The sequence below is a fragment of the Nannospalax galili genome, unplaced genomic scaffold, assembly GCF_000622305.1.
Source record: "Nannospalax galili isolate Female #2095 unplaced genomic scaffold, S.galili_v1.0 scaffold702, whole genome shotgun sequence".
Classification (NCBI taxonomy): Eukaryota; Metazoa; Chordata; class Mammalia; order Rodentia; family Spalacidae; genus Nannospalax; species Nannospalax galili.
Window position 1 is genome coordinate 483,746 of NW_008348657.1, and position 27,780 is coordinate 511,525.

Consider the following 27,780-nt stretch of genomic DNA (forward strand, 5'->3'; position numbering starts at 1 on the left):
CCAGTTCCAGACAAATCCAACACCCTCTTCTGACTCCACAAGCACTGCATGACAATGCATGCACTTGTACACATGCAGGCGATATCCTCATACATATAAAATAAAAATAAGAAAATATTTTTTAAAAGGAGTAAAAGAAGCCAGGCGTGGTGGCACACAGAAGCACTTGGGAGGCAGAGGCAGGTGGATCTTTGTGAGTTCAAGGCCAGCCTGGTCTACATAGTGAGTTCCAGGACAGCTGGGGCTACAGGGAGACCCTGTCTCAAAAAGACCAAAAAAAAAAAAAAGGGAATAAAAGACTATCCTACTTTGCTTTCAAAAGGTTTTTCCTCACATTCCTTAGGAACTAACCCAACATATAAAAACAAGAAATCTGGGGAGCTATAGAGAGATGACTTAGCAGTTAAAGAGTGTCTTGCTCTTGCAAAGGACCTGAGTTCAGTTCCCAGCACCTATGCTCGCCAGCACACAACTGCTTACAACTCCAGCTCTGAAGACATCCACTGCCTGTAGCCTCTGTGGGAACCTGCACTCTTATGGCACATATGTACCCCACAGAATTAAAAAAGAAGAAATCTAAACTACATATATTTACAGGATGAACAGAAAGTCTGAACTTAAGCTGGGAATGGTGGTATATACCTGTATTCCCAGCACTCTGGAGACTGAGGCAGGAGGAGACTGAGCCCAGCTTGAACTTTGCTATAGCACTTCAAATGTCAAGAGGAGCCATGTTGGCCCAGCCTATGAGTCACTGGGCACAGTCAGGCTGGAAGAGGAAGAGGCAGCTCGAGCACCAGCAGTGAGAGGCTCCTCAAGGGTTTAGGAGCTGAGGACAGAGCTGAACTGTGTCTAACTAAGGCAACACTACAAAGGGAGACAGAATGTCCGAGTTATGGACTGCATACTTCGGAAGTAAGCGACACATGTGCTATTATAAAAACCAGGGCTGAGAGCTTAGACCTAGAGTCGTGATGGGCAGGAAACCATTACACCACCTCCCCGGCTGTGCTCTGTCTGCCGCCGCCACCCCGCCCTTGCCTCCAGTGCACATTGAAGATCCAAAATCATGACTGACTCCAAGTACTTCACAACCAATAAAAAGGGAGAAATCTTTGAATTAAAAGCAGAACTCAACAATGAAAAGAAAGAAAAGAGGAAGGAGGCTGTGAAGAAAGTGATTGCCGCTATGACCGTGGGGAAGGATGTTAGCTCTCTCTTTCCAGATGTAGTGAACTGTATGCAGACTGACAACCTGGAACTAAAGAAGCTTGTATACCTCTACTTGATGAATTATGCCAAGAGTCAGCCAGACATGGCCATCATGGCTGTCAACAGCTTTGTGAAGGATTGTGAAGATCCCAATCCTTTGATTCGAGCTTTGGCAGTTAGAACCATGGGGTGCATTCGAGTGGACAAGATTACAGAATATCTCTGTGAACCCCTCCGCAAGTGCTTGAAGGATGAAGACCCCTACGTTCGGAAAACAGCAGCAGTCTGTGTGGCAAAACTCCATGATATCAATGCCCAGATGGTGGAAGATCAGGGATTTCTGGATTCGCTACGGGATCTCATAGCAGATTCAAATCCAATGGTGGTGGCTAATGCTGTAGCAGCATTGTCTGAGATCAGTGAGTCTCACCCAAACAGCAACTTACTCGATCTGAACCCCCAGAACATCAATAAGCTGCTCACAGCCCTGAATGAGTGCACTGAATGGGGCCAGATCTTTATCTTGGACTGTCTGTCTAATTATAACCCAAAAGATGACCGGGAAGCTCAGAGCATCTGTGAGCGAGTAACTCTTCGGCTATCCCATGCCAACTCAGCAGTGGTGCTTTCAGCGGTAAAAGTCCTCATGAAATTTCTAGAATTGTTACCCAAGGACTCCGACTACTACAATATGCTGCTGAAGAAGTTAGCTCCCCCACTTGTCACTCTGCTGTCTGGGGAACCAGAAGTGCAGTATGTTGCCTTGAGGAACATCAACCTGATTGTCCAGAAAAGGCCAGAAATCTTGAAGCAGGAAATCAAAGTCTTCTTTGTGAAGTACAATGACCCTATCTATGTTAAATTAGAGAAGTTGGACATCATGATTCGTCTGGCATACCAAGCCAACATTGCTCAGGTTCTTGCAGAGCTGAAGGAATATGCCACTGAAGTAGATGTTGACTTTGTTCGGAAAGCTGTGTGGGCCATTGGACGATGTGCCATCAAAGTGGAGCAATCAGCAGAGCGCTGTGTAAGCACATTGCTTGATCTAATCCAGACCAAAGTAAATTATGTGGTTCAAGAGGCAATTGTTGTCATCAGAGACATCTTCCGAAAATATCCCAACAAGTATGAAAGTATCATCGCCATTCTCTGTGAGAACTTAGACTCCCTGGATGAGCCAGATGCTCGAGCAGCTATGATTTGGATTGTAGGAGAATATGCTGAAAGAATTGATAATGCAGATGAGTTACTGGAGAGCTTCCTAGAGGGTTTTCATGATGAAAGTACCCAGGTACAGCTCACTCTGCTTACTGCTATAGTGAAGCTGTTTCTGAAGAAACCATCAGAGACACAGGAGTTGGTCCAACAGGTCTTGAGCTTGGCCACACAGGATTCTGATAATCCTGACCTCCAAGATCGGGGTTATATTTATTGGCGCCTTCTTTCAACTGACCCTGTGACAGCCAAAGAAGTAGTCTTGTCTGAGAAACCATTGATCTCTGAGGAGACAGACCTTATTGAACCAACCCTCCTGGATGAGCTAATCTGCCACATTGGTTCTTTGGCCTCTGTGTACCATAAACCTCCAAATGCTTTTGTGGAGGGGAGTCATGGGATCCAACGCAAACACTTGCCTATTCATCATGGGAGCACTGATGCAGGTGATAGCCCTGTTGGCACCACCACAGCAACCAACCTGAAACAGCCACAGGTCATCCCCTCTCAAGGTGACCTTCTGGGGGATCTTTCAAATCTTGACCTGGGTCCCCCAGTAAATGTGCCACAGGTATCCTCCATGCAGATGGGAGTAGTAGTAGATCTCTTAGGAGGAGGACTGGATAGTCTGCTTGGCAGTGACCTTGGCGGGGGCATTGGAGGAAGTCCGGCAGTAGGACAGTCCTTCATCCCGTCATCAGTGCCTGCAACCTTCGCTCCCTCACCTACTCCTGCTGTGGTCAGTAGTGGTTTGAATGACCTATTTGAACTTTCTACAGGAATAGGCATGGCACCTGGTGGATATGTGGCACCTAAGGCGGTCTGGCTGCCTGCAGTAAAAGCTAAAGGCTTGGAGATTTCAGGAACATTTACTCACCGCCAAGGGCACATCTACATGGAAATGAACTTCACCAATAAAGCTTTGCAACATATGACAGACTTTGCTATCCAGTTTAACAAGAATAGCTTTGGTGTCATCCCAAGCACACCTTTGGCCATCCATACTCCACTGATGCCAAATCAGAGTATTGATGTCTCTCTACCTCTTAATACCTTGGGCCCAGTCATGAAGATGGAACCTCTGAATAATCTGCAGGTGGCTGTTAAAAACAACATTGATGTCTTCTACTTCAGCTGCCTCATCCCACTCAATGTGCTTTTTGTAGAAGATGGCAAAATGGAGCGCCAGGTCTTCCTTGCCACATGGAAGGATATTCCTAATGAAAATGAACTCCAATTTCAGATTAAGGAATGTCATTTAAATGCTGACACTGTGTCCAGCAAGTTGCAAAACAACAATGTTTACACTATTGCCAAGAGGAATGTGGAAGGACAAGATATGCTGTACCAATCCCTGAAGCTCACTAATGGCATTTGGATTTTGGCTGAGCTACGGATCCAGCCAGGAAACCCCAATTATACGCTGTCACTGAAGTGTAGAGCTCCTGAAGTCTCTCTATACATCTACCAGGTCTACGACAGCATTTTGAAAAACTAATAAACTGGTCCAGTATCGTCCAGCCACCCTGTAATCGGTGCAAACCAAGAACTCTTTAACTGGAAGAAATTGTACTGCTGTGTAGAACCTGAGCCCAAACAATACGACACCCACCCAGGTAGTGACCAGTCTGCCCTGTACTGATATTAGAGTTCACCCCGTTGTATAGTTTTAGCTTCCTGTGAACATTTGTAACCACTGCTTCAGTCACTTCCCGCCTCTTGCCACCTACTGCTGCTCTCTGTCCTTACTTGTGGGCATCTCCATGCTGTGCAATGGCTAGCTTTTTCTACACTCTCTTTTGAGTGTAGCTTGATATTTTGTCATCGAAAGCTCATTTCAAAAGCAGAAAAAGGCAACAAATATTAAAGCAAGGAAAAGTGTCACTGAAACATAAAAAAAAAAAAAAAACCAGGGCTGAGAACTACGCTTAGAATCAGGCTTTGTTATCTTGGTGGAAACAACTGCATCTGAGCCCTACATCACTTCTCTAAAGACAGTAAGGTCTTCCCTGACATACTAGGTTGTGAGGCAGGGGAGGAACTAAGTTCCCACTGCAAAACACAGTTGCCACCCTTGTGGCTAGCAACTCCTCTCACTCCAAAGTCTACAGCACTTTTCTTCTCTTTCAAAGCAAGGGATCAGGATTTTCAGAGGGGCTGAGAGATCAGTGATGTTCACAAAGATACCGAAAGACTGAGGGTCCACCAGGGATGGACAGCACCCCAGAGGGCGAGGGATGATGTGAAGAGACGGTCACTAGCACACAGTCAGCTGAACAGAAGCTAGTCTTGGACTAGTGATATGACTCAGTAGGTAAAGGTGTCTGCCAACCCAGATGACAAGTTCAATCCCTGGGACCAACATGGTAGAAGGAGAAAACCAAGCTCACAGGTTGTCCTCTGACCTGCACATGTGCCATGGAACGCACACGCGCACACACACACACACACCCTTACACGCATAAAAATAAATACACATGGCTGGGCGTGGTGGCACACGTCTTTAATCCCAGCACTTGGGAGGCAGAGGCAGGCAGATCTCTGTAAGCTCAAGGCCAGCCTGGTCTACATAGTGAGTTCCAGGCCAGCTGGGGCTACAGGGAGACCTTGTCTCAAAAAGACCAAAAAACAAAACCAAAAAAAAAAGTGAAAATTAGAAAAAGAAACTGGGTTTCTAACAAAGAAAAACAGTCTACGAGCTGTGGGTACAAGCCAGGGAAGATGCCAGAGAGCAGCTATTCTGACTTCCAGCCTGCAGAGTACCCAAACTTTCACCCAGCAAGTTATAGGTCTAGGGGTTTACTAAGGATAGCTTCCTATGCCCATCAAGAGAGGCTGTAGAGACAAGAAATGCACACTCTGCCTACAGGGCAAGCAGTTATCCAGAGAACTGGTATCCAGAAAGTTGGGAGTCCAATTCAACATTTCAATGACAACTTTTAGCACTCTCTGCCCTGCTAGGGATGACCAGCCATGGCAGGGTGCAATGAAGACACAGGAAGGCAAGCATTGAGGGTGCACCTGACCTCTCGAAAGAAGACATCAGCAGGAGTCAGGGTGGCTGGAACCTCACACTCCCTCTTGTTCAGGGCGAGCAGAATGGCTGAGTTCACAAGGTCTGGCAGCCGAGAGTGGTGGTTCTTGAGTACAATGGCTGCTGACAGCTTTTCTGCGTGTTCACAGAGCAACAGTCGGGTGGTCATGGGTGTCCCTCTGATCGAAGAAGTGCTCAGACGCCTAAACAAGCCGACCTTGCAAAACATAAGGACTTGTTCTCAGAAAGCAGAAAATGTGGCCATTCTCCCTGGAGCTTCCCTGACAAGAGTCATTCCAGTTGTCACCAATGCCACTGTGTGCAAGGCACACTCACAACACCCATGCAGGGAAGTGTAGAGGTCCCATTAGGGTCACCCCAGGGTTTCTACTCATGGCTGTTCTATTTTTCAAACTTCTGTTCACAGGTTCAAAATGGACAAATGGCTCTTTCCCATCTGTGTCAGTGAACTCTTGGATTCCAGACCTTTATCAACAGGAAACAGCACCACCATCTCAAGGGCTGATATTCAGAACCTGGGCCATGGCTGAAGGGCAGGCATCAGCCCTCTGTACCTCCTGTACCCATTTCTGGTGTGTTGCTGGGATCTAGTTTACCCAGTGGAGAAATACTACAATGATGGAAACTATGAAGCAGCCAAGACTCAGGAAGCAATGATCCACTTTCCAAACCGAAGTGTCATTCTTAAAAACTCATTTTATGTATATGAGTGTATTGCATGCATGTATGTGAGTGCACCTCTGTTGTAAAATGCCCATGGAGGTCAGAATAGGGCACTGGATCCCCTGGAACTGGAGTTAGGAGAGTTGTTAGCTGCCATGTGAGTGCTGGGAACTGAACCCAGGTCCTCTGTAAGAGGAGCCAGCTCTTAAGCACTGAGCCACCTCTCTAGACCCTGAAGTGTCATTTCTTACAGTAAGTGATCTGATTCCCCCATCCTTGCTACTTCTGCTTCTGTATACTCTAGCAGATTAAGAGTTTCAAAAACAAGCCGAGCATGGTGGTGCACGCCTGTAGTCCCAGCACTTGGGAGGCAGAGGCAGGTGGATTGCTGTGAGTTCAAGGCCACCCTGGTCTACACAGTGAGTTCCAGGCCAGCTGGGGCTACAGGGAGACCCTGTTTCAAAAACACAAAAGAGGACAGGGCAGTGAGATGGCTCAGTGGGTAAAAGCCCAATGACCTGACTTTAATCCTAAAAGTTGTCCTCTGAACTCCACATGAATGCCTGTGCTCACACATATACATAGTAAGTGTGGTGGTGTATACTTACAATTCCAGAACTGGGAAAGTGAGGCTATTAGATCAGGAGTTCAAATCCAGCCTCACCTACAGAGTCAGTTTTGGCTGGCCTTGTCCACATGAAACCTTGTTCCAAAAAACATTCCCCCAAAGAAAAAAACCCTAAGCCTGAAGACAAAGCGGTTTGTGCCGGACATGTAGCTCTGAAGTTTCTTCTAGCTGACAGGATTGACTTGTTCATAATTACAGACGTGCATGCGTGCATGCATGTGTTTAAGAGCCATTTCTGAGCCAGGCATGGTGGGGGTGCGGTGGGGTGTGTGTCTTTTTTTTTTTTTGAGGCAAGGTCTCCCTATAGCCCCAGCTGTCCTAGAACTCACTATGTAGACCAGGCTGGCCTTGAACTCACAGAGATCCTCCTGCCTCCGCCTCCCAAGTGTAGGGGTAGGGGTAGGGCTATACACAGACCAATCCACCTGGAGCTGAAGTTACAGGTGATTGTGAGTTGCCTCATGTGGGCACTGGAAACTGAATTTGGATAAGGCAGAATTTGCTCAGTCAAGAGCAGTAAGTCATCTCTCCAGCCTAGATTATTGGTTGTTTTTTGTTTTTTTGAGACAGGGTCTTCCTGTAGCCCCAGCTGTCCTGGAACTGTGTAGATCAGGCTGGCCTCCAAATCACAAAGATCCACCTGCCTCTGCCTCCCAAGTGCTGGGATTAAAGGCGTGCGCCACCACGCCCGGCAGATTATTGTTTTTAAGTATTGTATTTATGGGGCTGGAGAGATGGCTCAGCAGTTAAGAGCACCGACTGCTCTTGCAGAGGACCTGGGTTCGAATCCCAGCACCCACATGGCAGCTAACAACTGTCCATAACTCCAGGTCCAAGGGATCCAATATCTTCTTCTAATCTCTGCAGGCACTGTACAACGTGGGTACAATGTGTGACCTGCACCTATCCACACACAGGCATAGAATGATAAAAAGGAATAAACTATTTTATTATTTTTAAAATATTTATTATTTTTATTTTATGTGTATGCATGTACTGCCTGCATGTAGGTAAGTACACCCGTGCCATGCAATGCCCACAGAAGACTGAAGAGGCTATCAGATCCCCTGGAACTGGAGTTATGGACAGTTATTAGCTGCCATATGGGTACTGGGATTCAAACCCGGGTCTTCTGCAAAAACAGCCAGTGTTAACCACTGTGCCATCTCTCCAGCCCTTATTATTTTTTATATGTATGAGTGTATTGCCTTCATGTAAGTGCATCTGTGTCATGTAATGCCTGTAGAAGTCAGAAAAGGGTGTCAGATTCCCCTGGAACTGGAGTTTTGGACTACATGTGGGTGCTGGGAACTGAACTTGGATCCTCTGAAAGAGCAGCCAGTGCTCTTAACTGCTGAGCCATCTCTCTAGCCCCATATTGTTTTTAATAGCCGTGTATTTCGTTTAGATTATCTGTCTTCATTCAACTTGTTCAGACAATAATTTTAAAGTGAAAGTTAGTTTTTATGATTTGAATTCACTTTCTAGTTCCCTCAAAGGTTTGGTTCCCACACTCAGATGGCAACTAACAACCATCCTTAACTCCAGTTCCAAGGGATGTGATGCCCCCTTCTGCCCTCCATGGACATTACATACATGTGGTACACTTCAGGCAAAACACTCAAAAACCTTAAAAATGAGTCTTAAAAAAAGGTAACTTCTAAGCCGGGTGTGGTGGCACACGTCTTTAACCCCGGCACTTGGGAGGCAGAGGCAGGCAGATCTCTGTGAGTTCAAGGCCCACCTTGTCTACACAGTGAACTCCAGGCCAGCTGGGGCTACAGGAATACAAAAAAAAAAAAAAAAAGGCAGAGTTCTTCCAGAAAGTATTTAGCAGGGAGCACTCGGGGGAGTAATCAGAAGGCACAGTTAGAAGGAGACTCAGAGTGGAACTGCAGCTGAGCACTTAAGATCACTGTAGTCAAGAGTCTGTACTAAACTGTCTCTGCCTCCACACCAGGGACTTGCCACCCTCTTCAGAGGGTGTGGCCCCACTGACCATGAAGAGGACCCAGGAACAGATCACACATGCAGAAACCTGCCTTAGAGCACTTGGTTGTACTTGCTCCCTGGTGGTGAAGGCAAATACTGTCAGCACAGTGACAAAGCTATGGAGATGAAAGAAAATGTGAACATAAAAGGCACCACAGGATCAGGTCTGCACATGCAGCTAGCACTGTGTGCAGCTGAGACTCCATTAGGGCCCTGAGAGGCTGTGCAGCCCACACCCTAGGTGCCTGTGGTCTCTGATAAGTGTCTCTTGTCAACATTTGTCACTGGCCCTCACTTAAAACACCACCTCTCAGTATGACTTTGCACTCCACCCATCATAAGGAAGATAACTTCCATATTTCTTCCATTGGGGCCAGCCTGCCAATGTCATGTTCTTTCTAACATACAAAACCAATGTATGAAAACCTGTTTTTAAAGAAAAGCATTCAGGAAATCTGGATAAAATCCCGTTTTTATTTAGTTTTATTTTTTAATATTTTATTAGGCGGGCGTGGTGGTGCATGCCTTTAATCCCAGCACATGTGAGGCAGAGGCAGGCGGATGTTTGTGAGTTTGAGGCCAGTCTGGTCTACATAGTGAGTCCAGCTGGGGCTACAGGGAGATCCTGTCTCAAAAAGACAAAAAAAAAAAAAAATTTTATTGCCTGCATGTAATTAAGTGCACCCATGTCATGCAATGGCCACGGAAGACGAAGAGGCTGTCGGATCCCCTGGGACTGGAGTTATGGACAGCTGTTAGCTGCCACGTGGGTGCTAGGATTAGAGCCTGGGTCTTCTGCAAGAACAGTCAGCGTTCTTAACCACTAAGCCATCTCTCCAGCCCCTATTTAGTTTTATTTTTGAGACAGGGTCTCGCTATGTAGTCCTGGATAGCTTGGAACTCACTATGTAAACCAGATACACGCACACATGCAATCAAACACACACACACACACACACACAAAGACAAAGAGTAAACACAATCATTATAATAATAAAACCTAAAAAGCATTGGTCACAGATGAGTGAAGTGGAACAAGCCTGTAATCCTAGCTCTTGGAAGGTAGAGACAGGAAGACTAGGTGTTCAGGGCCAGCCTGAGTTATATAGCTAGTTTTAGAACCAGCCTGGGATACATGAGACATAATCTCACAAATTTAAACAAAAACAAAAAAAGTATTGGTCTCACAGGAATGACAGACATCTGACACATGGCTCTGGAATTATTTACTTCTACATCATCCTAGCCAGGTTCTCACAAGGAAATGCTCCAGGCAGGGATGTCCCACCGGGCTGGTGCACCAAGTCCACCTCCTGGCCCAGTGCTGACACTTACTTGGTGAAGGAAGTCGATCAGCAAGCAATGGGCTTTCATCTTGTCCTCTAGCTGGTGAAGAATGATCAGTGAGGTATTGCTCAGCCCAGGGGCCTCTGTCAAAATACAAAATGTAAGTAAGCTCAAAACACTGCTTTCAGAACAGTTCCTGCTAGAAAGTAGAAAGTTAAGATTTACAAGGAAGAAAATTATTTATAGCACTCAAGAGTTTTAAGACTGGAAATATAGTTCAGTGGTCACTCAAATCTGCAATCTCACCACTTGGGAAGCAAAGGCAGGAAGACTGCTGTGGAGTTCAAGCATGGGCTATATAGTAAGTTCCAGAACATCCTGAGCTTTAACAATGAGCCTTGTCTCAAAAAAGATTTATAAAATTCAGAGGAAAACTTACTGGGATTGATACAATCCATACTGTATTTACAGAATACAAATAGTATGCCCTGGTCCAGTCACTGTACGGTTGGGCTCCAAGGAAATAGCAAGGAAAGGGGGTGGTGTCAGCTCCTCCTTATGCCCCTGGTGAGGCTCAGGCAACTTGCCTGATGCAGAATCATCGGCAAAAATGAATGTCTGAGGCACTTTCTGGTAACCAGGAATGCAGAATGGACTAAAAGGGACAGATGGACAGGAGGTGTTTACTTTACATACCCAGAACAGCTCCAAAGCTTATTCCTACTAGCCAAATGTACAGACCATGACAAAATTATCATTTAATTTGGGGCAAGTGAGTACCAAATGCCAACCAACACAATTAAGTCCTTTTAGAAATGAAATGCTGAGAGTTACCAGGACCCGCTCCAATGTCCCTTCAGATTCCACTCTCTAAAAACACACAGTGCCATCTGTTCTGGGCTCTTTTCAAAAGCTGCCTTAAGAAGGTTACCACCTTAAATTTTTGTTGTTGTTGTTGTTAATATTCAATTGCTTGAGAAACTAAAAAACAAAAATGCTGATTGCTGAATGCAGAAACAAACATTCTTTGTTCTGCATTGTCATGATCCCTCCATCACATTCAATTAGTCTCCTTACCCTGGGGAACAGATTCGGCCCACCTCGGGTCCAAGGCAGGGTAGTCATCCACTAGGTCCACGCTAATCTGGGTCACAGCTCTGTCTAGCTCAGAATCTGACTCCAAATCAGCATGAGAGGAAAACAGCTCGTCAGCCATCATCTGGGCATGGCCAAACTCCTTCCTGTAGTAAGATGGGAACACAGAAGTGCAATGGAGATAAAAACAATTTCAAACTCACAGCCAGGCATGGTGGTACATGCCTTTAATCCCAGCAGTGGCAGGGGCAGGCAGATCTCTAAGATTGAGGCCAGTCTGGTCTACATAGTAAATTCCAGACCAGCTGGGGCTGCAGGGAGATCCTGTTTCAAAAAGATAAAAAAGACCAAAAGAAGAAGAAGAAGAAAAAAAATCCATGTACAAGTTTTAGCCCACAGAACTGTTAACATTTATTTCATTAAAAGGCAGCTTCTAGGCCAGGCATGGTGACACACGCCTTTAATCCCAGCACTCAGGAGGCAGAGGCAGGTGGATCTCTGTGAGTTCAAGGCCAGCCTGGTCTACACAGTGAGTTCCAGGACAGCTGGGGCTACAGGGAGACCCTGTCTCAAAAAGACAGCTTCTGTGCAGTCATGAATTCATCAATACACTGAATATTTCTGGCACACCAGGCACTAGACAATGAATGGTCAACTCACTGAAATCAGCCCTGGGCTTCAGAAAGTCAGTGTTGGGAGTCAGGCTGCTAAACAATGATACATCAGTGGCAAGTACTAGGACAGGGCCCCTGTTCTGGATGCCATCAACTTGATGGGATCCAGAATTACCTTAAAGACAAATCTCTGGAAGTTTTCCCTAGTGGGAAGACCTACTATAACTGCCAGGCTGAAAAAAAAAAGTGAGAGCAAGACGAGTAAAGCCATGCACTATGATGCTTCTTGACTGTGGATGCAATGGGACCAGTCAATCTCCTCGTGCTACCATGCCTTGCCCCGACAACAGAATGATCCCTTAAACTCTAAGCCCTCCTTAAACTGTTTCTAATCTGGTAATTGGTCACAACAATGAGAAAAGTAACTAATAGAGCCATAGAGTACACAGAAGGACAACCAATCTATCAGAGGTTAAAGAAAATTCTTGAGAGGAGGAGGCCAAGGGGGCGAAAGAGAATGCAGTGTCAGCCACCCACAGAGCACAGGTCCTGAGTCCTTGCTGGTCAGCAAGGACACTGACTCAGATGCAAAGCATAGGCAGCCTAGGACGAGGAGCTTGGGAAAAAACTTCCAGAGCACAGACTGGAAGACAGTGAGTCCCTAAAAAAAAAAAAAAAACAACTCTTCTAAACTGGCCAAATCAGTTTAGAGAAGACAACCAGGTGCCAACAAGGCCAAGGGGACAAATGTGACCCACATTCAGAAGGGTTTTTAAACACAGAGCAAAGCACACACAGCCCTGTGCATCATGGTGTGGAATCTGCACATGACCCAAGGACCACAGGGAGCTGGTGTCACTCTAGTTATAATATGAAGTATGGCAGTTTAGACAAATCTGATGAGGGAGAGCTCTGGGAGTCTAGGGCACAGCTAGCTGTCTCTGAGACTACTCAGCCTGGGGTCCTCTTGCCGTTCCTGGTAATCATCTCCTTAAACACCTCAAGCTGCCTGCACTGAGTGGGCAGTACCCCACACTCATGTTCACCTAGTCTCAGAGTATACTTTTTTGTAAACAGTTGTCATATTCAGGATTAGTTGGGCCCTAAATCCAATGACTAGTGCCCTTACAAGGTCATGTGTTGAGCTGGGTGCAATGGTACATACCTGGGGCTGAGAGAGGAGGATCGCCAAGTTCCAGATCAGCCTGGGCTACACAATCTGTCTCAAAAGAAAACAGACAGCTGGGCATGGTGATACAAACCCTTAATTCTAGCACTGAGGAAGCAGAGGCAGGTGGATCTCTGTAAGACAGAGGCCAGTCTGGGCGACAGTGAGTTATAGGCCAGCTGGGGTAACAGGGAGACCCTGTTCCAAACAAACAAAAAAGAATGATGACAAGCACTGGGAGGAAACCAAGCAGCAGTGGAGACACAACAGGAACTGAAGCATCAGCAAGCCCAGCAGTGGCTGTGGCTGTCAGGAAAATAGCAAGGGGAGGCAGGAAGGCTCTTCCCAGAACCTCCAGGGGAAACATGGCCCCATGGACCCTGGGATCTCAGATGTGGGCTCCATAAGCCACAGAGTTTATGGTAATTTGTTTTGGTAGTCACAAGAAATCAAAATAATGACTACAGTGGCAAGCTGCATTATCATTCATGTACTATTAACAGAACTGTAACTAAAGAGAAACCTATGTAAAAAGAAAAAAAGTCTTTCCATTAAGACTGACCCACACAACAGAATGAGGTCATAAAGAACACTACATTCTATCTAGTGGCGCCCCCTCCCAGACAGGAGTCAGGAGTGCAAGCAGATCATTACCAATGCAATCAGACTGCCAGGGCTTAGACACCACTTCAGTGGGTGAGCAGCTGCCCCGTACCACTGAGTGGGATGATTGGACAGGACCTAAGAACTCGGCAAAAGAAGTAGTAAATTCTGAAAATTTGCTATTTCTTCAAAACCAAGATGTGCTATGCAAACTATTGATCCTTTACTCTTCTCAATCCCACCCAAAGGAGAAATAGTGTCAGAATCAGTAAGCAACATGACCAAAAGTCACACAAGCTCTGGAAAGCACAAGTCTGGGACATGGTCTTCCCAAGTGTGTATTCAAATGTGAACCAATTCTGCCTAGCAAGGAAATTACCCAATAGGCAGAAAATAAGCTGATGTTTACTCAGATGTGAACCTGAGCCCATGATGCACGCAGCCTGGGACTTGTTCTAGCTGAAGACACCAGCAGACTTCAGGCAGTCCTAAGGGTCCTAAGCATGCTCTGGTACCTCTGGAGCCCTGGTATTCTGCAAACAAGCCCAGGCAGCCTGTGAGACAGTAGAAGGGACAGGGCAGTATACAGTTAAATTCTAGGGGCTCTTCTCTACTGAGTCCGGGGTGGGGATGTCTCTGCACAGGAGATGATAACTTCCACCAAAAGTAAGGGAGCAGGAGGTGGCCCAGACAAAAAGGGCTGAAATGGCCCCCAAATGTGAATAGCCAGGCTGAAGCTCAAGGCCTTGACTCACTACAGGTTGTAGAACACTTGTACAAAATCTAACCAATTACAGGGTAAGTTTCTCCAAGTTCCCAAGATTTTGTATTTACATTTTTTAAGCAAAATAAAATTTAAAACCCAAAACAATATGAAAACTAAACAGATGATAGTTAAAAGTTTTATCTACTAATTTTGACCCTCAGGGACACTGGGCAATGTTTGGAGGTGACATGATTGTAACAAGTTGGGGTAAGATGCAGGCTTCTCATGGCAAGAGGCCAGGGTGCTGCTCAACAGCCTGTATACCATCAGACGCCCCCCTACAGGTTACCTGCCTCAAACATCAATATGACAACAAGAAAAGACCACAGGAAGCAGAGAGCTGTCCAGTCAAGGCCCTAGAAATGGAGGAGTACAGCCATGAGCAGCTAGCTTGGAATCTGGCTACTATGAGAGCCCAGCTGGGATCTGCCCAACTGTCACCTGACCAGATCTCTAACAGCCAAATTGCAGAATCTGAGCTTGGGGGAAGGATCACTAAGTTTTGTGGTAACTAAATCTCAACTAATCATCCAGGTCTGCTTTCATAACATCTGCTTTCATAACAACCACAGAACTCCTTCTGCAACTTCTTTGCATGGATATTGTACTAGAGACTTTGCCTGTTGTCTTCTGGACTTCCAGTTTTAACGGCCATTGCTTCCCATGGAGGCTATATTAGAGCAGATTCTCCTAGCCTAGCTGGGGCCTCCTGTGGCTGCCAGCCTCAGATAATCATGTGTGAAACCCCAGCACCCAGAAAAAGCTCCTCATGATGGCATACTCCTCCAACCTGCTCTCATCATTACCAACATGCAGCAAGCGCCAATAAAATGTGTCCCACAAATAAGCTGTGATTTTGAAAATGTGCTGTGCCTCTGGGCATGATGGTCACAGCTGTAATCCCACCAGGAGAGGCAAGACAGGTGGCCCAGCTTGGGTTACACAGCAAGACCTTGTATCAAAACAACAAAAATGTGTTGTACCTGCAGTACTGTAGAAAAGCAGCTTTAAGCAGTTTCGTCTTATCTTCGTGAGCTACAGTTTCATTCTTGGTTGTGGCCTCAAAAACCATACTCTGCAAAGAGACAAGCTACAGCTTAGAGGTCAAGGTTCCAGAATATGTGTGCTTGCTGCAGAAAGATTCTGTGACAACCAAACACCTAGAGTTGTTCACCAAATGGCCTGCCTGACCTTGTGGATGTGCTCACTTACATAAGCAGCAGACCACTTACCAAAGCCCTACAGGATCACGGCCAGCACGACTATCCCTATGCTCATCCCAATGTGCATTACTAAGCACATGGGCAATGATATGATTAAGCAGGATTTAGGAAAACTGAAAATAGAATAGCATAAGGTAGCCTCAGAAAGCTGGAGAGATGGCTCAGCAGTTAAGAGTACTTGCTGCTCTTGTAGAAGACCTGAGTTTGGTTCCCAGCAGCCACATCGGGTGGCTCACAACTGCCCATAATTCCAGCTCCAGGGCATCCAATGCTTCTGGCCTCCATGGGTACCTGTACTTACATGAATATACCCACACATGTACTCACACACAATTTTAAAAAAGCTTTACAACATGCAGCAGTATCACTATAGTTACATGATTACATGAGACGGCTCAGTGGTTAAGAGTACTTGCTGCTCTTTTGAGGCCCTGGGTTTGGTTCCCAGTATCCATATGGTGGCTCACAACTGTAACTCCAGTTCCAGAGGCTCCAATGCCCTCTTCTGGCCTCTGTAAGCACTGCTTGCACAGTGGTGCAAATACATACATGCAGACAAAATAAACATATTAAATAAAAATAAATAAAAATTTAAAAATATTTTATTAGTGTGAGTGTACTGCCTGCATTTATGTGAGTGCACTGTGTCATGTGATGCCATGGAGGTCAGAAGAGGGCAGCGGATTCCCCGAGAACTGGAGTTATGGATGGTTCATAGCCACCATGTGGGTGCTAGGAGTCAAACCTGGGTCCTCTGCAAGAGCAGTCAGCGTTTCCAACTGCTGAGCCATCTCTCCAGCCCCAAATAAAAATAAATATTTTTTTAAATATCAAGTTTATACAAAGGCCAGATGTTGTAGCAACATGTCTATAGCCTAGCAACTGGGGAGACAAGGCAGGAGGACTAACAGTTCAAGGCCAGCCTGAGCTACATAGCAGGAATCTGTTTCAAACAAACAAACAAACAAACAAACAAACAAACTGCCCAGTGTGGTGGTGCAAGTCTTTAGTCCAGAGGCAGGCAGATCTCTGTGCAATCTAGACCAGCCTGATCTACATAGCAAGTTCCAGGCCAGCTGGGGCTACAGGGAGACCCTGTAGAAACAAACAAACCAAAACGACGACAAAAATTTGTCTACATATTTCACATACTTTATGAAGGGAAAAAAAAATATCCCTAAATCCCTAAACAATATAGTTTTAAACCTCTGTAACAGAAAGGAAAAAAAAACAAAAAACAAAAACAAACCAAATTTATAATTTAAAGTACTTCAGGTTTCAAGATAAGAGAAAATTCATTTTTTTTTAAAACCTCATTACCTCAGGTAATGTTGGTAATGATTAGTTTTTTAAAACTCATCCCATGGAGCCAGTGAGATGACTCAGTGGATAAAGGCACTTGCTGGACAAGCCTGTCGACCTAAGTTTGATCCCCAGAAGCCATGGAAAAGGGGAAGAAGTGAATGTAGTTTACAAAGTCAACCTGTGACCCCCACAAGCATGGTGTGGCATACATACCCCACTTTTTCTTTTTTTTTGGTCTTTTTGAGACAGGGTCTCCCTGTAGCCCCAGCTGTCCTAGAACTCACTATGTAGACTAGGCTGGCCTTGAACTCACAGAGATCCGCCTGCCTCTGCCTCCCGAGTGCTAGGATCAAAGGCGTGCGCCACCATGCCCAGCTTCCCACATATTTTTTAAACCCCCCAAAACAAAACTTCATCCCAGAATAACAAGAAACAGCAGGACTGCCTGCATCCAGATCCTGTGTATCTTAACTACCATAGGCAGAGAGCCACAGGCCACTGAGGAAAAAGACAACCTGTAGCAGATCCTGCAAGCGTGGCTACCACAGAAAGGAGACACAGACCAGAGCCACACTATGACAGGCAGACTTCCATTCATGGGTAGGGACAGGTCCTGAGGGGCTGCACTTGCAAGAGAAGTTTCAGAATAAGCTGGACCAAAATGAAGCTTTCTGAGTGACCACGGAAGAGCTATGCTAAATACCTTCCAGAGCTGATAGAGGACGTGGGGCATTCAATTCAGGAAATAGAAAATGATGCTGCTACTAATCCAAGAATCACACAGAGTCGTACAATGTGGGAAATGTCATCAGTGCACCCCCAGGCTCATGACCCCAAATCAATATTCATCCTGCCAACCTACTACTAGGGATGGTAAAGGAGAGGAAGAACTATGAGCTATTTCAGCTCTCATCTTCAACACTGGTGACAAGGGAGACAAGCAACACACACGCACTTTTCTCAGAGATGCAGATGAAAGAGCTGAGAATGAACAAAAGACCTAAAAGTAGCTACTCTAGGAGACAGGACCAATGAGAAGAAGGAGACAAAACAACTGTTTTCATCCTGAGCCTTCTAAACTGCCTGACTTTTCTGGCATGAAATGTTCCAATAAAAATAAATGTTAAGCGATCTTATGGACCACCTTACCTCATTACCCTGCCCACCAACCGAAGAGGCTAAGGACTCTTCCAGGTCTTCAGCTAATAGGGACACACTTTCCCTTGGAGTGACCGACACCAGACCACTGTTCCTAGAGAAGAGGATGGGAATACCACCACAGGAGCCAGCACCCAGAATGCCATCTCCTAAGAGAGAACAAACACATAGATTGCACAGAATACTTCCTGAAACCCAACACCACCTTTCCTCCTTTATGACATTACCCCTATTTTTTTTTTATAATGCTGCTGCACAAATTGTTACATTCTTTGAGGAGATGGAGTCTTGCTATGCTGCCCAGTCTAGTCTCAAACTCACAGGCTTATACCATCATCTTGCCTTAGCCTCCAAAGTATATGCTTGTATATACTTCAGGATGTACACTATGCTTTGGCCTCATCTTTTAAATTCCAGAATCAAATGTCAAGAGCCTGTTGCCAGGCAAAGAAGTATACTGCCTTTCCAGTTTAAAGACAATAAAAAATGGTCTGGAGAGAGGGCTCAGTGGTGAAGAGCACTTGTTGCTTTTCCAGAAGACCTAAGTTTAGTTCTCAGTACCCATAAGGGGAGCTCCACAAGTGCCTATGACTCCAGTTCCAGGGAATCAGACCACCTTCTGGCCTCTACGGTATCTACATGTACATGTACATGTACATGCACATATGCGCACATACACACATACATACGTAAAGCCTCCCACCCCAGTTCTTTTTCTGCAAAACTCAGAATGGTAGCCTTTCCACCCTGTTTTCTAGCTTCCTGCCTGACTGCCTTTACCAATCAGGCTAACCCAGACAATAGTCAGCTTACTCTGTGCTTTAAGAACAGCCTACCTACCAGTCCCCCCTTCCTTGAGGGCCCTAAGCCAGACCACCACTCAGACTCCAGCTGTGGCTTTGCCCCAAAAGTCCTAATAGGTAAATACCCTGGCCAGAGTATTTGCTGGTCTGGTCTGTACTGCAGACCAGATCCCCAGGATTCTTCTTGCCAGTTGAGCAAACTAGTTCAAAGAATGTCAACTCAGAGTATAAGTCATCTCAGTGCTGGTTCTTTGCTTTTTGGTATCAACTGGAAAAAAAAAAGTTACTAATTTTGCCTGCAAATATAAAGGTTCTAGAATTCTTCCACCCTATAGTTGTCAGCCTGGCTGTGAATTCAGTTGCTGCAAACAGTATTAATGTTTTTCAGTACAACTGGCAGGTAGTAATCCTGAAGCACAATGAAGAGAAAAAGAACAGAAACTATCAAGAATGGCTAATGAGCTGGCCAATTATGGCTCTAAAGCAGCTGCTATACCTTGTGTATCAAAGACAATTTTCTCCTGAGGAAGAGAGAAATTCCCAGTCCCTGTGGAGCACACGAAGACAGCGTTCTCCATATATAGATAGGCCATCTGGTTTGAAAAGTTTGGGACCATCAACCGACATGTAATCAGGTCTTCAGACTGAAAAGTAAATTTAAGAATTAGACAAAAATATATGTTTGTTTTATAACTGTATATTTGACACCCTCTCATAAAAACGTTCAAAAAATTTTTCACCAATTATCTTTGTGAAATCTATTTGCTACAAACACTGCAATAGCCTCAACATTCATGTTCCTCCAAAATTTTACAGTGACTGTGTTATGCAGGTGGGGTCTCTGGGAAGGATTAGGTCACCAGGGCTCTGCTGGGTGGGTCTGTTCACCTCTTCCACCACGTGAGGACACCAGTAAGAAAGTGAGCATCGAATGTGCTGGCACCTTGATCTTAGACTTCCAACCCCCAGCACTTTATACAGCTTATAAATTATTATACCTCAGATAGTTTGCTGTAACAGCCCAAATGGACTGAGACACTTGCAGAAATTATTGGTGAGTTGCAATTGGTAAAATCTGAAAATACTTCCATGCCAGTGGTGGTGTATGCCTTTAATCCCAGCACTCAGGAGCCAGAGGCAGGCAGAGCTCTGAGTTCAAGGCTAACCTGGTCTACATAATGAATTCCAGGCCAGCTGGGGCTACAGGGAGACCCTGTCTCAAAAAGACAAAAAAAAAAAAAAAAAAAAAAAAAAAAAAAAAAACTTTTAAATTATGTGTATGTGTGTATTTGTGTGAGTTTGTGCATGTGAGTACAGGTGCCCATAGAGGACAGATGAAGAAGTAATTTTTTAAAGATTGCATTAAGGGGCTAAAGAGATGGCTCAGAGGTTAAGAACACTGGCTGTTCTTGCAGAAGACCAGGGTTCGAATCCTAGCACCCACATGGCAGCTAACAACTATCTGTAACTCCAGTTCCAGGGGATCCAACAGCCTCTTCTGTTCTCTGAGGGCACTGCACGACATGGGTGCACTTACCTAGATGCAGGCAATACACACATACACATAAAATAAAAAATTAAAAAAAAAATAACAAAAAAACACATTGCATTAAAGTGGGACTATAGGGTATTTTTTCATTCTTGAACTGTTTTCTCTATACTAATGTACTTTCTGAAAAAAAAATTTCTTTTGGTCTTTTTGAGACAGGGTCTCCCTATAGCCTCAGCTGTCCTGGAACAATGTGGACCAGGCTGGCCTTGAACTCACAGAGATCCATCTGCCTCTGCCTCCCAAGTGCTGGGATTAAGGGTGTGCACTACCACGCCCAGCCTGAAATTTTTTTTTTAATATTTTGTTATTTTTATTTTATGTGTATGTGTATATTGCCTGCATGTGAGTGCACCTGTGTCGTGAAATGCTGCAGAGGTAAGAGGACTTCAGATTCCCCTGGAACTGGAGTTAAGGATGGTTCGTAGCCACCATATGGGTGCTGGGAATCGAACCTGGGTCCTCTGCAAGAGCAGTCAGTGCTCTTAACCGCTGACCCATCTCTCCAGCCCCTCTGAAATGTTTTTAGTAACACCAAACATGATTTCCAATTACATAAAGTCACAACAAATGATAAGGCTTATTCCTGTTAGAAATAAAACAGAAGATTTTATGGGATTCAGCTAAATAAATCATGTTAAGATCTGGAATCCCAGCACTCAGGAGGCAGAGGCAGGCGAATCTCTGTCAGTTCAAGGCCAGCCCGGTCTACATAGTGAGTTCCAGGACAGCTGGGCTACAGAAAAACCTTTTCCCAAAAAAACCAAAAAAAAAAAAAAAAAAAATTTAGGAAATGGAGAGATGCATCAGTGCTTAGGACCATGTCCTTGCCTTACATAGGACACCAGAGTTTGATTCCAAGTACCAACATTGGGCAGCTCACCCACCTATAACTCCAAGACTGGAAGCTCTAATGCCTCTGGCCTCTGCAGACACCAACATTCACACATGCATACACATAGTTAAAATAAACAATCAGGGCTGGAGAGATGACACAGCAGTTAAGAGCACTGGCTGTTCTTGCAAAGGACCCAGGTTTGGTTCCCAGCACCCATATGATGGCTAACAACTGTCATCTATAACTCCATTTGACACTCTCTTCTCACTTCCATGGGCAGTATGTGACAGGTGCACTTACATACTGCAGGCAATACACTCATATACATAAAATGAAAATAATAAAAGCCAGGTATGGTGGTGTACACCTTTAATCCCAGCACTTTGGAAGCAGAGGCTAGCAGATCTCTGTGAGTTCAAGGCAAGCCTGGTCTACATAGTGAGTTCCAGGCCAGCTGGGGCTAACAGGGAGATCCTGCCTCAAAAAGACGAAAATAATAATAATAAATAAAAAGTAAAATAAAATAAATAATAAGAGCCAGGCATGGTGGCACACATCTTTAATCCCAGCACTCAGGAAGTAGAAGCAGACAGATCTCTGTGAGGTCAGCCTGGTTTACATAGCAAGTTGCAAGCTAGCCAGGACTATGCAGTAAGACCCTGGATTGAAAAAGAAAAAAAAAAACCCAACACTTGAAGAGGTAGCTCAGAAGTTGAGCCACTTCTAACCTCTCTTGCAGAGGACTTTGGGTTTGATTTGCAGTACCCACATGGCAGCTCACAACCATCTAAAACTCCAGTTCTAGGAAATCTGACACCTTCTGCCCTCTGTGGGCACTGCACATACTTGGTGCACATACACACAAACCACTCATACACGTAAAAAACAAACAAATCTTAAAAAAGACTTAACAGAATTAGATCCTGTGTAAGGTTACCTGCCTCACAGATGTCACACCTTTCCCTTGTGAGCATCTAGACAATGTGGGGGTTTCTTTTTTTGTTTGCTTTTGTTATGGGTCTCAGTATATAGCCCTGACTGGCCTGGAACTCACTATGGAGACCAGACTGACTTCAAATTCAGAGATTCTCCTGTCTCCACCTCCCAAGTGCTAGGATTAATTAAAGGCATTTATAACTACACCCAACTTAGAAAATGTGTTTAATTGCTGTTTATAAGTTCAACATTCTTCTTGGGGCTTACAGGAACACTACAGAATACCCAAAATCCTCTATGCACATGGGATTTTCCTGTATAAAGGCCTCAAATTTAACTCCTGGAAGGCAGGATGGTACACACCTGCAATCCCAGCAACCTGAAAGGCAGAGACAGATGGATCTTGACTAGGTAGTCAGACTAGGCTACAGAAAGTAACTCTGTCTCAAATACAAAACACAAGAAAAAAAGCCAAACCCCAGTATTTACCATATCTCATCACCACCGTCCTTTCTATTCAATAATGAAAAGCTACAGAAGAGACAGATGCTCCTGGCTGCCTCCATCCTCACCTGTCTTAGTTCTGGCCAGCCCAGAGAATGAGTGAGATGAAAAAAATAAAAAACAGAAGCAATGTCTGAAACTATTTCCAAGCCCTGCAGATCAATCTCCAAGACTGTACAGCAGTTGTAAAAGCACTTAATACCTGGTGGTCTCCTTCCTTGTGGCTTACCTGGAAAGGTGGGTTATACTGAATGACTTCCACAGTGACTGTGTCTGACATCTGACTGCCATTGTCTTCCACTGTTATCAGAGAGTAATAGATGAGGCAGGGACTATCTCCTGGGTGCCATGCTGCTGCCAAAACCAGAAGCCCATCACTAGACAAGGAAAGAGAAAGTCTGCAGGTCTCTTTGTAAACAGCTTGGCAGGTTCTTACAAAATTAAACATGCTTATTATATCTACTAGAATCCCATGCCTGGACACTTACGCAAGGGAGAAAAAAAATATTCTCAGGAATACCTATGTGCAAATATTTATACTTTTATTAGGCTTTATTACAGTGGCCTACCCCGAGAACCCAATGTCCCAATGTCTTTCAACTGTCATTCTGAACATGACAAAACTTTGAGAACAGAAAACAAATGAATGACTGCCAGGAGCACAAAGGAAATCCAATGAAGGGTGATGGGACACCCCATTTCCCTACCTGTGGTACTGAGGTTCAAACTGTCTCATGCACATAGGGAGTGCTCTAGCACTATGAAACACCCCCAGCCTTGTTCTGTATCATGACTACAGTTAATCTATATGTTTATGAAGACTCAAAATATTAAACCTGGGCATGAAGGCACACACCTGTAATCTTATCACTTGGAATATGGAGGCAGAAGTACCTGAAGTTGAAGGTCAGCTTGGGCTATGTAAACCTGTCTCAAAATAACCCTCACAGAACTATATACCAGAACAGACCAGTATTATAGTACTTAAATTATGGCTCAATCAACTTGACTTTTGTTTGGTTTTTTTGAGACAAGGTTTTCCTATAGCCCCTGCTGGCCAAGAATTTGCTATCTAGACCAGGTTGGCCTCAATCTCACAGAGATCCACCTGCTTCTGCCTCCCAAGTGCTGGGATTAAAAGTGTGCACCATGACCCCCAGCCAAGCTTTTTTTTTTTTTTTAAGAAAAAGGATCAAGCTGTGTGTGGTGGCGCAAGTCTTTAATCCCAGCACTTAAGAGGCAGAGGCAGGCCTGTCTCTCTGTGAGTTCGAGGCCAGTCTGGTCTACATAGTGAGTTCCAGGCAAGCTGGGGCTACTAGGAGACCCTGTCTCAAAAAAAAAAAAAAAAAAAAAAATAAATAAAAAAGAAAGAAAGAAAGAAAGAAAGAAAGAAAGAGGATCAATAAATATATTACCAAAATCTAGGAAATTAGCACAGTTCAGCCCTCAAGTCAAGTAGATCCAGGTCAAGCTCTAATACTGGGAAGTTAAACACCCCTGTTCATTTAGCATCTGAGGTGGTTGGTGCCCTAGTTATTTTGGGCTGTATAGCCTGAGCCTGAAACACTCATCGAAAGCCCTTCAAAGTAAGCTGTAGAGAACTGATTAGGTTGTACTCTTTACAACTTCTTTGGTTCAGAGAAAAAAAAAAATTATTTTCAGTTTTAACCATCAGCTATAGAAATTCCAAGCTGCTGTTCTATAGAAAACCCATTTCTGCTTGTTAAAGCTTATATATTGTTTTTTTGTTTTGGTCTTTTTGAGACAGGGTTTCCCTGTAGCTCCAGCTGTCCTGGAACTCACTATATAGACCAGGCTGGCCTTGAACTCACAGAGATCCGCCTGCCTCTGCCTCCCAGGCGCTGGGGTTAAAAGCGTGTGCCACCACATATGTTGTTTTTTATCTAAGCTGTTGCCACAATAAAAATCAATATGAATTCATCCAAGCTAACAGTATTAGCAACCTTCATTCAAGGCTCAGAAACAGTATGGGTTAACAAGCACCTTCTATGAGCAGCCACTCCTAGGGAATTGAGGGACGGCCCAAGCTATTCAGGCAACCCAACTGACTCTTACTGCCATCCTTCAGTTCTCCCCAGGCCAACCCTGTTGCTGTCTTTCAGACCCTCGAAAGGAATTGAGGAAGTCTGGCTCAAACTTGCAACACACTGGTAGTATGCCAATATTACCAATGAGGTTTCAGGGGACAACACCATCAGTGTCCTCCCTATACCAAGCATGTGGCACAGTAGGCATGCCTACAGCAGGGTTATAAGGAAGGTTAATGAAGAGCATAGCATTATGCTACCAAGTGTGGAGGCTCATCTAACAAGGTCCTTAAGAAATGGTTCTGGGGGGCTGGAGAGACGGCTCAGCACTGGTTGTAGCTCGGCATGGTGGTACACACCATTAATCCCCACACTTGGAAGGCAGAGGCAGGCGGACCTTTTCGAGATTGAGGCCAACCTGGTCTACATAGCAAGTCCCACACCAGCTGGGGCTACAGGAAGACCCTGTCTCAAGAAAAACAAATAAAAGAGCACTGGCTGCTCTTACAGACCTGGGTTCAGTTCCCAACACCCACATGGCAGCTAATAACCAACTATAAACTCCAGTTCCTGGGGATCTAATGCCCTCTCTGGCCTTCATGGGCATTTATGACATGGTACATTTATATACATGCAGCCATACACATAAAGTATAAATTGATTGGGGCTGGAGAGATGACTTAGGGGTTAAGAACACTGGTTGTTCTTGCAAAAGACCCAGGTTTGAATCCCAGCATCCACATGGCAGCTAACAACTGTCCGTAACTCCAGTCCCAGGGGATCCGACAACCTCTTCTGACCTCCTCGGGCATTACACGACACAGACACACTTACCTACATGCAGGCAATACAGACATACACATAAAATAAAAATAATAAAAATTAAAAAAATAAAAATAAAAATATGGAGCTGGAGAGATGACTTGTTAAGAGTGCCTGCTTCTTGGCCGGGAGTGGTGGTGCACACCTTTAATCCCAGCACTCGGGAGGCAGAGGCAGGCAGATAGCAGATAGTTCAAGGCCAGCCTGATCTATTTAATAAGTTCCAGACCAGCTGGGGTTACACACACACACACACACACACACACACACACACACACAGAGGCAAATAAGAAATAAATCTTAGGCCAGGTGTGGTGGTTTAATACCAGCACTTGGGAGGCAGGGGCAGGCGGATCTCTGAGTTCAAGGCCAGCCTGGTCTACATAGTGAGTTCCAGGACAGTTGGGGCTATAGGGAGGCCCTGTCTCAAAAAGACAAAAATAGAAAATAAAATAAAATAATTTTACCATAGAGCTCAATGAAAATGTTCTGTAGGCAAATAATCATAATTTTTCAGCTTAGTAAAAAGTTGACAAACAGGCTATATAGGAATTTACAAGTTAATAAATTTAAGACTAAAAAATTTAAGCCAGGCACATCTATAATCCTAGCACTCAAGGGGCTGAATAAAAGAATCACAAGTTTGAAGCTAACCTGGACTACAGAGTAAGACTATCTCAAAATAAAACTAAAGAATTCTAAGTTTATATCTAAGATGAAAAAAGATGGGCTTTGTGAGTAATAAACCATTAAAGAACTCACAAACCTTCCCTGAACATGTAAGCCCACATTATGGGGTGCCCAAATGGGCAAGAAATCAATGATGGTCAATGATGAGAGGACAGGCTGTTCTAACACAGAAGAAACCTCCCTGGGCAAATTTCCCCACTCACTTCAATCAAGAGATCCTGGGGATCTGTAAGCAGTCATCCAGAAGACAGACAAGTGTGTTTCCCAAGCCTCTATGGACCCCTTCACAAGATGATACAGAGGAACAGAAGCCCAGGGCAGCAACTACTAACTCTGTACTGTTCCTCTTTCTCAACCTGAAAAGGGCTGCCAAGCCCACAGTGGGTTAGATCTTAAGTTTCCAAAAGTCAGATAAAGATAAATGAAAACAGATAAATGCTATTTACTCAAAACGCCTGTAGAAATTAAGGAATTATTATTTTACCTACTTGGTAGCTTTTACAAGGGCTTTCAGAGACTGTTAGCGAACATACTAATAGTTTCAATAGTACAAGGGAAAAAAACACATCAGGGTGACAACTGCAGCATCCCTCAATGGAGCAAAGAGAATGGCTGTGCTATACCAAAACCAAAACAGAGTGAACGTGACTCTGAAACACATGGAAAGTCTTCAACTTCATTTGAGAAAGGATCTTGCTATGTAGCCCAGGCCAGCTTGGAACCCATAATCCTCCTGCTTTACCTTTCATGAGTGCTGAGACCATAGGGGAACTGCCAGACCCTGTTGTAGAACTGCTGCTAAGAGGAAACTCACTCTGAGCATAAAACAAAACTGAGTCTGGTTTGTACTTGCAGCCTGACTGCATTCTTCCCTGTTCAGCTTAGCCATAGACTGTGGGCCATGACAGCTCTGTGACAGCCATGAGAACCTGATATCTCCGTGGACAGCAGACAGACCACGTTCAGGGCTCCCTCAGCAACAGAAAGGATGGTCTTAACATCATCTAAAGATAGAATGAGGACAGAGTTGTGCAAGCCAAGAAGTTGTGGCTTGAACGGGGACAGGAACACCATTGAAAACTGAGAAATTCTTCAATTTCCCACACAAATCAGCATCACAAACAGCAAGAGTATGTAGAGGCTTAGCAGACAGAGTGGGAAGAGCAGTACAGAAGAGCAGGCAGCAGGACCTTTATCACCCACCAGATCACCACCCTGTTATTCAATTTTTTTAGGACAAGTTAATTGCTTACCAGTTTTGCTTCAAGTCCAAATATCTAATGTTTACCCCTTCTTTAATAGCTTCATAGTTACTTTCAGATCCCTAAATGGAAATACCAAAGAGTAAGTTCCCAGTAATTACCATGCTTTTCTTTCCACCCTGTGTTCCAGCACCCTGTGAGGTGCTACATTGATGAGCAATGTACATTTAAAAGTCAGCATGTTGCAGCTGAGCATGGTGGCTCATGCCTTCAATCCCAGCACTCAGAGGCAGAGGTAGGAGGATCTCTATGAGTTCAAGGCCAGCCTGGTCTACATAGTGAGCCCAGGCCAGCTGGGCCTACAGGGAGACCCTGTCTCAAAAAAGACAAAAAAAAAAAAA

The 27,780-nt window shown here is 44.7% G+C and overlaps 1 protein-coding gene and 1 pseudogene across 1 annotated transcript in view; one reads left to right on the forward strand and one right to left on the reverse strand.

Annotated features, from left to right (window-relative positions):
* Positions 1 to 27,780, reverse strand: part of Nup133 (nucleoporin 133) — a 66,731-nt gene that overhangs the window by 25,867 nt on the left and 13,084 nt on the right. Inside the window, exons 8-15 of the mRNA XM_008845775.2 lie at positions 27,431 to 27,501; positions 22,847 to 22,994; positions 19,287 to 19,434; positions 17,979 to 18,136; positions 15,285 to 15,376; positions 11,133 to 11,296; positions 10,104 to 10,198; positions 5,457 to 5,681 (exon numbers count right to left, since the gene is read on the reverse strand). Of these exons, the coding sequence (XP_008843997.1) occupies positions 5,457 to 5,681; positions 10,104 to 10,198; positions 11,133 to 11,296; positions 15,285 to 15,376; positions 17,979 to 18,136; positions 19,287 to 19,434; positions 22,847 to 22,994; positions 27,431 to 27,501 (1,101 nt within the window). The remainder of the gene's footprint in view (positions 1 to 5,456; positions 5,682 to 10,103; positions 10,199 to 11,132; positions 11,297 to 15,284; positions 15,377 to 17,978; positions 18,137 to 19,286; positions 19,435 to 22,846; positions 22,995 to 27,430; positions 27,502 to 27,780) is intronic.
* Positions 916 to 4,313, forward strand: LOC103744114 (annotated as a pseudogene).